Source organism: Ammodytes marinus (genome assembly GCF_949987685.1).
Source record: "Ammodytes marinus genome assembly, chromosome: 12".
NCBI classification, from domain to species: Eukaryota; Metazoa; Chordata; class Actinopteri; order Uranoscopiformes; family Ammodytidae; genus Ammodytes; species Ammodytes marinus.
The window spans coordinates 791,496-806,233 of NC_137216.1; the positions used below are offsets into that span (position 1 = coordinate 791,496).

General features: G+C 39.5%; 1 protein-coding gene across 2 annotated transcripts in view; it reads left to right on the forward strand.

The window, feature by feature from the left end:
• Positions 1 to 6,013: 6,013 nt before the first annotated feature.
• ubxn4 (UBX domain protein 4) overlaps positions 6,014 to 14,738 on the forward strand; it is a 94,606-nt gene continuing 85,881 nt past the window's right edge. For both annotated transcript variants that reach the window (XM_080037465.1, XM_080037466.1), the window contains exons 1-2: positions 6,014 to 6,186; positions 6,911 to 7,013. In XM_080037465.1, the coding sequence (XP_079893591.1) occupies positions 6,105 to 6,186; positions 6,911 to 7,013 (185 nt within the window). In that variant the 5' untranslated portion in view covers positions 6,014 to 6,104. The remainder of the gene's footprint in view (positions 6,187 to 6,910; positions 7,014 to 14,738) is intronic.

A 14,738-nucleotide genomic window follows, 5' to 3' on the forward strand; every position in this document is an offset into this window, starting at 1 on the left:
TTTAAATTTTTTGGAGGATCTTGTTATGTTCACACGTGTAGTGAAAGTGCTGGCAGCAGTCTGGACACTTAATAATTTTTCCAAAGCTAGGCTTCTTGCAGGACGGACATTTGCTGTCTTCCAATTGGTCAGGGTCTTTGCATGGGGCAGATGAGTTCTGGGAGGAGGTGATTCATGAAGAAAGCTTCAGCCTTTGGAAGAGTTTCCTTTAGAAAGTGCTCATCCCTCTGTAGACGACAAATTATGCTGCTGGATTTGGTCCACACCACGAAATCACAGATTTCTATTTTACAGACATACGTAGCTGAATCTGTGAATAATATTGGTGGGTGGGTCGCAGATCATAGCTTGCATCGAGGCAAAATTATGCATCGGACTCTGACCCCTGTTGTCCCTCCCTGTACTTGTAGGGGCACTTAATCTCCAGCAGGCCTGCCCCACAGCAGTAACAGGAGAATACTCCATAAGGACACATTTTATTCAATAAAGGTGGATGGCACACAGGATTTTTAGGTCAAGAAAATATATCTGTCGTTGTGCGTTTTGCTGATGAAAACTATGGTGTGTGTGTGTGAGCTTCTCTTGGTAATGGCCACATCTGAGAAGGTGATGCAGAGTCTCTGACAGGTGTCATCATTGATGAGCTCACCAGCGCCGGACTCAGCACGGACAAAATCCTGAGTCAGGTTTATGATGGCGTATCACTCATGTCTGGCAGGCATGGTGGTGTGCAGAAATTTCTCCAAAAACAAGCTGGATTGTAACATACCATATATTCACTGCTTTAATCACCAACTTCATCTGGTTGTGATTCATGCAATGTCCAGTGAAGCAGCTGTCAAGGATTTTTTCAGACTATGCAACATGCTGTACAACTTCATCAGGAAGCCAACCGTGGCTGTTCTGAAATTCGGTTCAGAATTAAGCGAGTTACAGTCTGTTTTTAGCGCAGTCTGTATCTCTCCAAAACACTTTTTGAGTCATTCCATGAATCCGGTCCGATTTGGACTTCGACATTTTTGGATTTTTGACCAAAATGTATTAGGGGAGAGTTGCTTAAGTTGTACCACTTTTTACTCAAAGTGATTTTAAAGTGAGGCCTTGACAGTTATGTCTCCAACTCAAATATGTACATATATTTCAGGATGTTCCCTGGCAGTAAAAACTTTGGATCTGGAATAAACTGTTTAAGAAATATAGCTTTCGGAAAAAAAGTTGTCTTGTGCCACAACTTGCCCCTGGTGTGGTGTAAGTTGTGCCACAAGAGAGAATACCATGGGGTAAATTGTGCCATTGATATATATCTCATAAACTGTAATGCAAGACAAATCCATTAGACAACCACTTGTTTAAGGTTTATTTAAAGTAAATAAAGTAAATATTTTACAAAGATTGAAGGACAATGTGGTGAGAAATTAAGCAGAGCGATACGTTTGTAGTAGCAAAAGGTTTATTTTCAATCAATAATAGCAAGAAAACTCCGCGGAGTGGTCACTAGTTCCAACACATGTGAGTTGTTGCAAAGAGTGACCATGTTCCCTTAAAGTCATGAACTATTTAAGGACATCGTAGGAGACAGGAAGGAGACAGGTAGACAGGTTCAAATATACATACTTAAGGAAGCTGGGTGGGGGAAGACGACTAAATTGTATTACAAGAGGAGGGTAGGGAGACAGACAGGTTGAGATACAACAATGGCTTCAGTTCACCATAACCACAATGCAATGCTCTCAATTGGCCAGTCATGTGAGGGGGGATGGTGGGGGGGACAGTTTGAAGATGGCACCGGGGAGTTCTGAGCATGGTACAATAGGAGAGGTGTGGCCCGTCTGAGTGGTTTGTTGGATACGCATTTGAGGAATCTACATTTCAGTTTACAACTAAACAACATTCAATATATATCATTATACTTATAAGTCTATACAAGATAATAACAAATGTTTCCTATTGCATTAATAAGTATTCCAACATTTGAGTCCAGAGATATATCATATGCGAAATCTGCCACCACAGACAATTTTCTTAAACAAGGCCTAGCAGATCTAATGGTTTTGCCTGCAAAGCTCACAATGACAAAGTCACCATCATCATCTTTCTGGCCATCTGAACTCTCATCAGTGGTGTCGTTAAGTGGAATGGAGATGTCACCTCTTCTGAGCTACTGTAGACAGTCACTTTCATTTGGTGACCAGCGTATACAGCCATGCCAATGGCACAACTCTCAGAAATGTACTTTGCACTAGCTGCTCCTCCCTTGTAGAACCAACTGCCACCTGGCATATGCGATTCCCTCTCAAAACCCATCTGTACACCCTGGTTTTTCCTCCCCATTAACCATTTTACCTCTGCACTACTATCTTTGTTTATATGTGGATGTCTGGGCTTTATGTCTTTTATTTTTGTTATTGTTATTTTACCTTAATTCTTTACCTACTGAATGCACTATGTTCAGCACTTTGGACAGTGCAAACTGTTATAAATGTGCTTTTATAAATACATTTGACTTACTTACTTATAGCTCACCCCCAGAGGCGGCCTTAACGATCTGGGGGCCCCATTCAAGACCTAGTGTGGGGCCCCCCACTTTTTTTGTATTTTCTTGAAAAAAAAAAAATCTTAATTTTAATTTTTTTTTAAGACATATTTATTGTGCATGCTTGTGCATGCTTCCCGCAAAAAGAAAACAGATTGTAGAGTTTTATGAGATGATGGGCCACTGGGTGCAGACTCTTAAAGGGCCCCCCCACTCCTACCTATCCAGTCAGGTACACTGACTTTTCAGCACATATACAATTAATGGTAAAAACATATTAATGAAGTCAGTTTTTCTCACAGGATTTAGGGATACTGTGGGAGGGACCCTGGTCCTTGTTGGGGGGTCCGGGGGCATCCCCACCGGAAGAAAATGTGTGCCTTTTGAATTAAAATGCATCAATCTGGTGCACTTTGAGGGGAAATTTAGAGGCTATATCAAATCCTGAGATGCAGCAGGAACATTATTTTTCAGATTTTTCTTAATCAGGCAGCACTCTTTACTCTGCTACTGTAAAAACAGTACAGTAGATTGGTCTGCAGACCCATGTTCTATGATGGAGAGACTCATTTCAACAGATACAGGGTGGATAGCTACTTTTTATGAACAGCATAGAATTTACACATAGAAATCGTATTCCTGTATGTGTGTGGGGGCCCTAAAGGCTCATCATGAAGCCCCTTAGACAGAGCTACTAATGCTGTTTTCTTATGCTTTTGTATTTCTCCCCTTACTAGTTGAGGGGCCCATGATGATTTATTTCCTTATATTTAGGCTTATTCCTTTTTGGACCCTGTTATTGACATGAGTGACTGAGCTCTTTGACAATGCAACATGAAAAGTTACTATGAGGCCTAGGGCCCGGTAGCCTGCTCAAGAATTATTTATCAAATATTTTTTTTTTAGGGTGGGCTTGGGGGCCCCCCAGAGGGCGGGGCCCCATTCAATTGAATGGGTTGAAACATAGCTAAGGCCGCTACTGCTCACCCCAGGCCCTCTGGCACAAATCACCACAACCCCAGAATTTTGGATAATAAGCATGATGCAGCAGTTTAGGGCTGACATCGTGCTAACTATATAGACACAAAGTGTAGCATACTAAAGCAATAAACCATGTGTCAACTGTTTTAAAAGGTGTCTATAATTGTTCAGACACAATAATCAAAAAACCTTGATCATGGAAATTTTACTTTGAAAGGCAAAAAACTGTTTTTTGAGCTTAAATGTGCTTATATCTTATTCCATGTTTCTCCCTTCTTTATAGGATGAGTCAAATGGATGGCTCTTCTTAAATATGTGGTCACATTTACAATTTTTTCTATGGTTTTCTAGAAACAAGGGGTGACACAACTTCCCCACCAGCACAACTTAGGCCACTCTCCCCTACTTTTCAATTTTTTAATAAAATCAAAATTTTTGTACTATTCAGATGTCCCTCACACTAATGCAATATTTGCAAATATAGAAATTACACAACATGTCACTTTTCAGCAATACTAAAATATAAAATGGGTACTTTTTATGCCAGCGATCACACCATTTTAGATCAAAGATGTAGTTTTACTTAATATTTTTTACTAAAATCAATATTCTTATGATTGCCCTAAATATTTCAGACATAGTTAAACAAACAGTACATATTTTTTATAAGCTTAAGGGAATAAATACCATAAATGTAGGTGTGACTGGGTTGAAACTAGGGTAACGGGGTTGAAAATGGTAACGGGGTTGAAGGGGACATATACAGATTAGAGTTTATTTTATACTCAAATTAATTTAAAGGTGAAGTAAGCGGTTTATTTATGTTAATATAAGTGTTAAATCGCTCAATATTCATACAGTGATCACTTATATGATGTGCGCGTTTCATAAAGCCGATCTCTCAGTCAGCTGCTCTGCATGTAATCGTCAAATAAACTTATTGGAGGATCCCGAAATTTTTATCCAATCACAAGAGAGAACGCTACAAACCGACACCCGTCTCACTGATGGTCTCACTGCCGGTGCACTACAGAGCAACAGATGGGTGAATGTTTATGCGCCTACAATGGCGGAGCAGGTAAAAATCCTTCCCAATGTCTGTTTTGATGGTTTTTATCATGTTTTATCACACTTATGGATCTGAGATGATGCTAGATAACTCACTGCTTGAAGACCGCAGTGCATTAATGTGGTGACGTAGGGACGAGCGAGGAGACCGCTAACTGCAGTAACTGACAGGAAGTTAGCTAAAAGAACCATTCTGCTTACAGCACCTTTAAACATGCATGTGGTAAAAGCAATTCTAAAAAATAATTTTAATGAATAGATAACTTCACTATCAAAGTGTCAAAACACAATCTCACAACCCCGTTACAGTCAAAAAAGTAACAGGGTTGTGATTTTTTGCTCATTATGGCTGCTGCTCTGCATGTGGTAAATAACAGGAAAGCACACATGAGATAAGAAATAATATATTTGTTATTGTTTTCTATCTTTATTTCATGTAACGGGGTTGAGTTGTTAAGCTTGACGACAACAATATCCACATTTAAATGACTGAAATATAGCTGTTAAAAGTGGTGGCAACTTGCCTCTTTCTGCTGCTGTTGTTCAAAAGGCCTCTAACATGTCACTAGGGTAGCACCACTGATTTTGTACCACCAAGGGTGAGGACCAACATGGGAAAGGATTCCTTTTTTTATACGGGTGCTGCACTGTGGAACAGGTTACCGGGAGCACTCAAGGTGGTCGGGAGTTTGGGCAATTTTAAAAAGGCCCTAAAAAAATGGCTTATGCATAATTAGGCTTGCCTTAGTGGGGGTCATTGTTGTGTGTGTGATTTTTATGTATGTGTATATTTTGTGTATGTTTTGTGTACAGGGACCACAATGGAAATAAGCCTTCGGGCTTTTTTGTGTCTATCCCTGGCTATTTTATGTATTTTAATGTGTGACAGAATGCTGTTCATGTTTTTATATCAAAATGGTCAAATAAAATAATTCAATCATTCAAATCATTCATTAATTAATTCATTCTAATGTTACATTTAACATATGGAACAGTCCAGTATTTTTTTATGGGTGGGAGAATGATTTGTGTAACAGGGTTCAGGTTTTACTTCTCACATCCCAAGTTGATTTTCATTGAAGGCTGTGAGGGACATGACAAAATAGATAGTTTCAACTAAAAAAAACAAGATAATTACCAAAATAATTATAAAATGTAGGCCTATGTAATGTTTACATCTTATTAAGGGGGGACTTCAATTGATATAAAAAGATTTAATTGTTCTCATAGATATAATACACTTAATTTAAAAAGATCCACCGGATTGGTGGAATGACTCTTTTACCAAGAGAGCTTTTTCGCTATGGTATGTGGTTTTGTCCAAGTGATGTAGCCGTAGCTAGCTGTCAAAGCTGGCGGTCGTTCTGCGCATGCCCGACTCACATCGTGCAGGGCACTCACACCGTCTAACGACAGTGCCTGATATTCAGGCTCGGAAGTAGGAAGTGAATTTGCTTCATGAACCGATGTAGCTTAGCTACTTAGCAGTGTCACCAAATCAGAGAAAATTCAGCTCGTAAATATGCGTTGGTTTAAGGGCTCAATTCCCGATGCAATATACGCGGCTAAACAGCGGAGTTTTGTCTTTGTCGTTGTCATCACTGGTACGTACGTACGTGTGTGTCAGTGTGTCATTTAGCCAATCTAATGCACTTTGTAACGGTGTTAAGAAAGGTGCTATATAAAATCATGTAAAATGTAAATCCTGCATAGCTAGCAAGCGAGTAAGAGGCGATAATGCGAACGATGAAAACAAAGTCTTTATTTACACTGTTACACTAGCCCGCTAGCTGTGTTTATTGTAGGCTACTAAGACATTAGCCAGCTAGCATAACTAACCAGCTGTCAAAAATAATACCTATCGTTATGCGTGTTTGGGTAAAATGACCCACCGACAACAAGAGAACAGAACAGAAGTAACATAAATATAATGTCTAATCTTGCTACCTAGAATGACGTACCATGTGTACGTAACTGTAAGAAGAAGAATAATGTTACAACAACATCCCTCATAGCCTAACGGGATCCCTTTTTAGAAAGAGGTCAGAATAGGTTTTTGGTAGTCAGCTAAACGATTGCCAATTCGTTTATTTACTGGACATTAGTCCAAATGAGAAGGATATAATGGGACTACTGACAGCTTTTATAAGAGCAAGGTAAATTAAAACGCCACCACTCACAGTTAGGTCTTTGGATATTGCATTTAAGACACCAGTGGTAGCGTAGTTTGATTTATTTTTCATTTTTCATAAAGTATTTGAAGTTGTGGAAGGAAGTTTGGATGTATTCATTATAAGCTGTACCTGAATGAGTCCTGCATGTTCCTAGGGGAAGATGAGCAGTCAGCACAGCTCATGTCCAGCTGGGAGGAAGACAGTGTATCAGAGGAAGCACACAACTGTTGTGTGGCCATCAAAGTGGATGCAAAGAGGTACTTAAGTGATAACACATACAGTGCATGAACTGAATTTCCAAAGTAGCTCCCACCACTGTCTCCAATAATCAAAATATAATTTCCAATATAGTGAGGGCATATTGTGAACATCTGGGAATACATTTCTTCCCACTAGCTTTCTTCACCAATGTGTTTGTAAAAGTGTCTATTAACACATCTTAAAAAGTTGAAATTCAACTCCCCTAGGAAAATCCACTAGAGCTGCTGAAAGTTGGGGTACTTTATATAGTTCATGGGCCAGACCAGAAGATATCGGTACCATCTGGGTAGGCAAATTCTAGTTGTGATTTTTTATATCCTATACATCCCTATAAGAGGTTTTGATGTGATAGACCTTTTATATTGGTCACTTTTTAGTGGTTATCCCCTTTTAAAGTAAAGGCTACTGTAATGGAGGCAAGACACTGCAGTTGAATAGGATAACATTTTTAACTTATAGATATCATCATGAAACGTTGCCAGTCGCTACTAACATTAAAACAATATCTTTTTATATACATTTTTTTTTCAGAAGTGTTTGAATAAATTTGCAAACTTGGCAATATCTTACTAATCATGCATACATTTGCATAAAACAAAACTAGGTGTTGGAAATAGCAAGAGTTAAAATAATTTTAAAATTTTTATGTCTTATATTTAAAGAGAATACGGATACAGCATTTTTTTTCATTTTGTAAATCAAACTTTCCCGGTTATCTCAACAGAAGTTTTTTTTATCAATAGTTAATCACATAGTTTTATCAATAGTTAATCACAACTTCTCATAAACTTATATCAATTAAACTTTCCATAATCATTCCTAGCACTATTCTGAAGGATATTACTTAAGGATTTATTCATATGTTAATGGTCTAATAATGATACATTTTCTTCTTAAAAACATGCAGAAAAGGGAATACTATTTTTGTGATAGTATTTTTTGATTTATGAAATGAAAAAAAAGTTTTGTAAAAACTTTGGACAAATATAAGTTTTAAAAATGGAATAAGAATTTTAACTCTTGCTATTTCCAACACCTGGTTTTGGGGATTTAAAATAAAATGCAAATGTACGCATACTTAGTTAGATAATGCCAAATTTGCATATTTATTCAAACATTCCTGAAAAAATTGTAGTATAAAAAATAAACGTTTTAAAGGGGTAGTTTGGAATTTTGGACATACGCCTTCATTTCCAAGTTAGCATGGGCGTTATTTATCATTGGAGATATTTTTTTTATTTATTTTTTATTTTTTTGGCATTTTTATGCTTTATTGATAGTGTAGAGACAGAGTTGAAATGGGGCAGAGAGGGGAGTGACATGCAGAGTACGACCGCGGGCTGGAATCGAACCCGGGTCCGCTGCTGGCCGAGGCCCATGGGGGGGACGCCCTACCAACTGAGCTAAGGGCGCCCCCCTCATTGGAGATAGTTTTCAACACTTTTCATTCAGTCTAGTTGCAGAGTTCACTCGTGCTAGGCTAACGCAAGGCAACGGTTGTTGTTAGCCTGCTCATAAAACAGTCTTACCCACTCCACAGTACACCCGAGGCAAATGAATTATAACGCCAGACTAGGGATGGTCATTTTAAGAAATTTCATTGATCGATCATCGGGAAAATTAACGATCGATTATCGAGTAATTGTTATCTTTTTACTAGGGCTGTCAAATTTATCTAATTAATTACAGGCTCTGTGATTAATTAATCTAAATTAATCGCATACTTATATGACACTTTTATACCTGTTTATAAAGAGCTGTATAGGCTACTACAGTTTGTTTCTCTCTCTCGCGCGCGCGCTCGCTCTCCGTCTCTCGTAACTTCTGTCTCCTCCCCTCAGCCAGCTTTATAAATGAACTAGCGCCGAATTTTCTCAAAAAAACAAGCAGACTAAATGACGACTTTCCATCTCCCACAACAGACAGCGCTGCACTGCCACCATTTCGTAGCCTACTCGTAGGCAAAAATATTGACACACACACACACACACGGGGCGGGTGTCCGTTTATGCGAGACAGCTAGCAAACAAAATTGGAGGAAGATTGAGAGATAGGCCTACTGTTTTGAACCTAGCCTACATTGTTGCACCCACTAAATCAATAATGCACGGACACTGCGGAGAATTAAGTAAGATGTCTTCCTACCTTCATGCTTATTTGCCGAAGCATCCCATAAACCGTCCATAGAGCCCTCGAGTCGGCCCCTTTCTCCTGCTTCTCTCTTTACTTTTCTCCCTTTTACCCGCGCGCCCGGCCCGGCAAGCTACAGGTGCAGCTCCGTACCACTTTTGCACCGGGTCAAAGGGCATTATAGAAGTGCGATTAATCTGCGTTAATTTTTTTAATCGCGTTAATTTTTCTGTGATTAATTAATCGAAATTAGCGCGTTAATTTGACAGCCCTACTTTTTACATATTAAAAAATGCCAACAGAACATCCAAAATACAGCGTTTTTACCATAGACTGTATACAAGAGGTCTTTACTCAATTACATCTTTATTCCAAGATCTTCTAGGCAAACAACAAGCTATTAAGACAAGGCAACTTTTAAAAATAAAATAATAATAAAGTGCGGCGCTGGTTAAAGCCCGAGGCTATGAGCCAACAAGGAGCCAATGCTACGATACCTTTAAAGTTTAAACACATATGCGCCTCCTAAGATGCTACCAAAGACTGCATAAGGACACGGCACGTTTCTCTGAGTGGTAAAGGACCTAACGTTACTTCTAATCATCATCTAAAATGCACAAATTAGTTCCCTGATGAAGGCGAAGTAGGAAAGCATAGACGCTAAAGTTAGCCGCTAATGCTAGCGGCGCAAACGTAACACGTTAAACAGGGTCGGATGTAGGCTTGAATGTACAAGTCAGTGTTTCCCGCAGGATTTTTTTCAGCAGCGGTGCTGTGGTCCCCGAACCCTCTAGGGGGGTCCGGGGGCATGCCCCCCCGGCCAATTTTTTTTTGTACCCTGTACATTGGAATGCACGAATCTGGTGCACTTTGATAGGAGAATATGCACTTAAATCCTATTCACACAGTCCTGTGTATTACTGTAGATAGGATTATTGGTGTTGTAACTTTGCCTTTTGTGTCTTCATTTACAGATTTTGACATTTTTGTATAGAAATTAATATTTAAACAAAAAATGCCACAACGCAAAAATAATTTGCACAATTTATTTACAGATTTTTGCCTAATGCTTAAACACTAAAAGTGGTTGCTATGCCCAAAGCATCACAACCTCTGACTTTTGTAACCATGCCCTAAACAAAAGCACCAACCCTACAAACACAATAAGTGCTCTGCACTGTGTTTGAAATTCTCCAACACACTTCTTTCAAAACACTACACACTGTTTTTTACACAAGACACATTGTTCAAAAATTAAATCTCCTGCAATCATGGGCTAAACACCTCTCAGGATCTACCACTGCACCCTCTCTCTCTTGTTCTCCTTGCTTCTCTGTCACTTCTCTTTCCTCTCTTACATGGTCTACCTGTATTTTCTGTAATAAACTTGAGCACTTAAACAACAAGTAAGAAATGCTAGAAATCTTATTTGTTTCCTTCAAATTACCCTATATACATGTATTTGTAATGTTCAAATAATATCACCTAGCATTATGCATTCAAATCCAAAAGAAAATTCTCATTAGCTTGAAAGTTTGCTTCCCTAATTTGCTTTACTAACCTCAGCTCCTCCATCGTCCCCGTCTGCCTTTCTAATCACCCAGCTTTTTAGACTCATCTGCAAATGTAATATATATTATTTAACTATACATTGTGCACAGTGCATCCATTAAGAGCTTGTACCAGCCTTTTAACCTTTGAGCCCTAAGCCATTTTTGAGACGTTTTGGTTTGCCTGGATTTATTCTCTTATTAAGATTGCATTCATCACCCCTATAATGCATAGCTGTCAAGCTATCATTTATTTGGGTCACAACCTGGACTATCAGAATATGTGTGCTGCAGTGATGTCGTTTGAATGTAGGAAATGATCAATTAGACAGTAAAAAAGCAAAAAATATCTCACAATTATTTATTGATATAACACAAAAAGGCAAATGTATTAAGCTTGTTATTGCTTAAAACACTTCTTCTTAGTCTTGGGAGTCAAAAAGTGATGAGAATATTATAAAATAAATATAAGTTATACATAATAGAAACTATTCATGCTCTTTTAAAAAGTCCATAGGCTTTTTCCCTGCATTTATGCTAATGACCACATGCTTACAGGCGATTAGCATAAATCCCAAACTAAAATACGCGATGAAAACGGATTTTATATGGCAATAAAGAACAACATCGGATCTAACAGTATGGATTCATTTTTCAAAGTTCCCGAAAATACACACACACACACACACACACACACACACACACTGTAGTCTACTAGAGGAAAAACGGCACGGTTGCGGTTTATAGCCTAGATAAAATAAAATAAAATAACGATAGGGCTCAGAGGGTTTTTAACACTGGTGGTCATGTAGCGACACATTTTAGCAACTTACTCTTTCTTTCTCTCTCTCTCTCTCTCTCTCTCTCTCTCTCTCTCTCTCTCTCTCTCTCTCTCTCTCTCTCTCTCTTTCCTTCTTTCTTCGCTCTTCCGCTTCACTCGCTGCTAGAATCAATAGCCTCGTTTGAGAAGGAGCCGTCTTGCTAAGACCTGCGCAATTATGACACTCGTCTTGCTGAGCGCACAGCATTTTTGCAGCATTTTTGCTGACGCGCATCATAATTGCGAGGGTCTGAGCAAGACGGCTCCTGCTCAAACGAGGCTATTGTAACTTTGCAACCGTGTAGGCTACTACTGCCAACAACTGCCACACTCGCTGTTAGGTTATTTTTCTTCTTTGATGTTGGCTACGTGATGATGTGCCGCGTGCTGCGCAATTTACGTTACGTGCTGCCCATTTTCTAAAAGGAGCTACGTACCAAAAAAAAAATAGAAAATGCGGAGGAGAAGGATTTTTATAGCAGCGGCGCACGTTCACTCAGCAGCGGCGCTGCGCCTACTACTAGTTAAGTATCTCCCCCTGCTGGTAGGATGTTTAATTGCTGCCCATACAGTCTTTGGTGCTGCCACATAGTGAAATTCATTGCTGTGCTGCCGGACTCACACTGCGCAACACAACGGCTATATGATCGATAACAATTTCACGTGATCGAAAATATTCTTAATGAGGAATGATCGATTAATCGATTAATTATGCCCATCCCTACGCCAGACTATCGATGTAAATCTCTGTGTTGATAGAACAATGTCAGAAATAAAACTGAGCTTGCATCGCATGAATCATCGCATTTTGAGGTACTAGTTTCTCAGCAGCAGCGGAATTTTACTTTGCTTTGGTTAGTTAGTAACCACATCACTACAGCAGAAAGTAAACAGAGAAGCCCCAGTAGAGCTGGCAACAGGGTGATTCAGTGAGCATTTAGCAATTATACATATAAACGCTACAGATGGGCACCACAAAGTTTCCACCATGAGATCCAGAAAGGACTCAACTGTGGCTTATTGCTGCTGGCTTGGACATCAACACTCCGGCGGAAACCGCCGAGTATTTGTAGTAGGGGTGTGAACGTTTACAAAAATGTCTAACCGTGTACACGACGGAATTTTTTTCGTGTACACGGTTAACCGTGACGTCATTGTCTTCGCGCGCGCGCGCGCCGTCCTGTAGGCGCGCACACACACATACGCGTTCGTTCGCCTGTAAACACACAGTTGAAATGAACTACGCTCGTTTACACACCTCTTATAATAGGTCCATGGCACAAACACACACACACGTTCGCCTGACATGTGCGCCGTCATTATCGCGCTTCATTAATTTCCTGATTAATATAGCCTATCGCTTTCTACATGTCCACGTTCATGCAGGTTGAACAGGTGTTATAAAGTTCGGGCTACTTACGAGCTTAGTTCACGTCAACCGAGTAACTTTAATCTTTAGGTTATCTTTCATCACTCTTCCGTGGCTGTGAGTCGAGCACCGGCACGGCGACTCCCCGTGTGTGTGTGTGTGTGCGCGCCGATACACACACTCACACACTCGCCGAGGGACAGACCGATTCGGCAGACTAGCTTTTATCATCCCCAATTAGTTTAGGCCTACTAGTGATGTAAAATCAATAAATGTGTGTCTCCAGAACATATTTAAAAACTTTGAAAAAAAGAAAATTTGAAAAAAAAAAAATTTAAACGGTTTTCGTGTACACGTGCACACCCCTAATTTGTAGTGATCATTTCAGACAGTAAGACTTCGAAAAACCCCGCAATCTGAAGGGCAACAAGTAACTGAAAACGAATGTGGTGCCATCCATCAACAGCCACTGATGAATAGGTAATAACTTTTGGTAGGCTACACTAGCTAATAAAGCTGGCCCCTTTCATAATGTTAGCCTACTGACAGATTGATGACAACGTTAGTGGAAATAACGGTATAGTTACAGTTCAATGCATTTTAGAGAGTGACAATGTTAGCTAACGGTTTAGCTTCCTGGCTGGGCTAACTGCTAACTTAAGGTAATTGCTGATAGAAAAGTCATGTAAGCTCGTAAAGCTCCACCAGTCTCCCGTTGTTTTGTCCCGGTTCTCTGCTGCAGCTCCAGCGGGCGCTGTCTCTACAAATGCTTTCTCTTTCTGCCCTTTGAGCATCCATCGTTCTCAGTTCTTCATCAGTGTATTCCGGCTCGTACAGGTACGGTTTGGTGGATACAACAAATTCCTCATAATCGTCTTCAAAAGTATACACATCGGTATGTCCTCCAAACGTGGCCATATCTTGTTTATTGGATAGGCTAATAAAATTCCTTTGTGCACTGTACTCTGCGTCTGTAGCAATGACAGCAGGAGGTAAACAAACTTATAGAGCCGGTAACCTAGGTAATATCAGTCCGCTGCTGCCGTAGCCTACTACCAGGAATATAACACTGCTGCTGAGAGTGAGACACAGCAAGCCCCTCAAAATGCAATGCCATGCAAGGTTGGTTTTATTTCTAACATTATTCTATCAACACAGAGATTTACATCGATAGTCTGGCGTTATAATTGATTTGCCTCGGGTGTACTGTGGAGTGGGTAAGACTGTTTTATTAGCAGGTTAGCAACAACCGTTGCCTTGCGTTAGGCTAGCAACAACCGTTGCCTTGCGTTAGCCTAGCACGAGTGAACTCTGCAACTAGAATGACTGAATGAAAAGTGTTAAACTATCTCCAATGATAAATAACACCCATGCCAACTTGGAAATCAGGCCTTATGTCCAAAATTCCGAACTACCCCTTTAAACATAACAAATGTTGTTTTCAAATTCTAAGAAAGTACCTCAAACTGTCCCTACAGTGTCCACTCTTGAGGGAAATGTCATAGAGTTGGTTCATACAGTCAAGTGCGAAAGTTTGTGAACCCCTTGAACATTTTGGAATTTTATTTATTGTAACCATCATTAATTCATTTTTATCAATACCAGTATTTTTTATATGAAATAACAGATGTTTGTTTATCAATTCAACATTTTTCTTTTCCAGAAATCAATTGTTAAAACAGATAAAACAAATTATTTGATGAATGTTGTATGTGCAAAAGTTTGTGAACCCTGAGCTGCATTGCTTAAATGGAGCAGGTAAACACAATCAGATGGGCCAAATTGAGTCATGAAATGGACCAATGTAGTGAGAGATCTTTAGGGAAGAAATTGGGCGGCACTAGATACAACA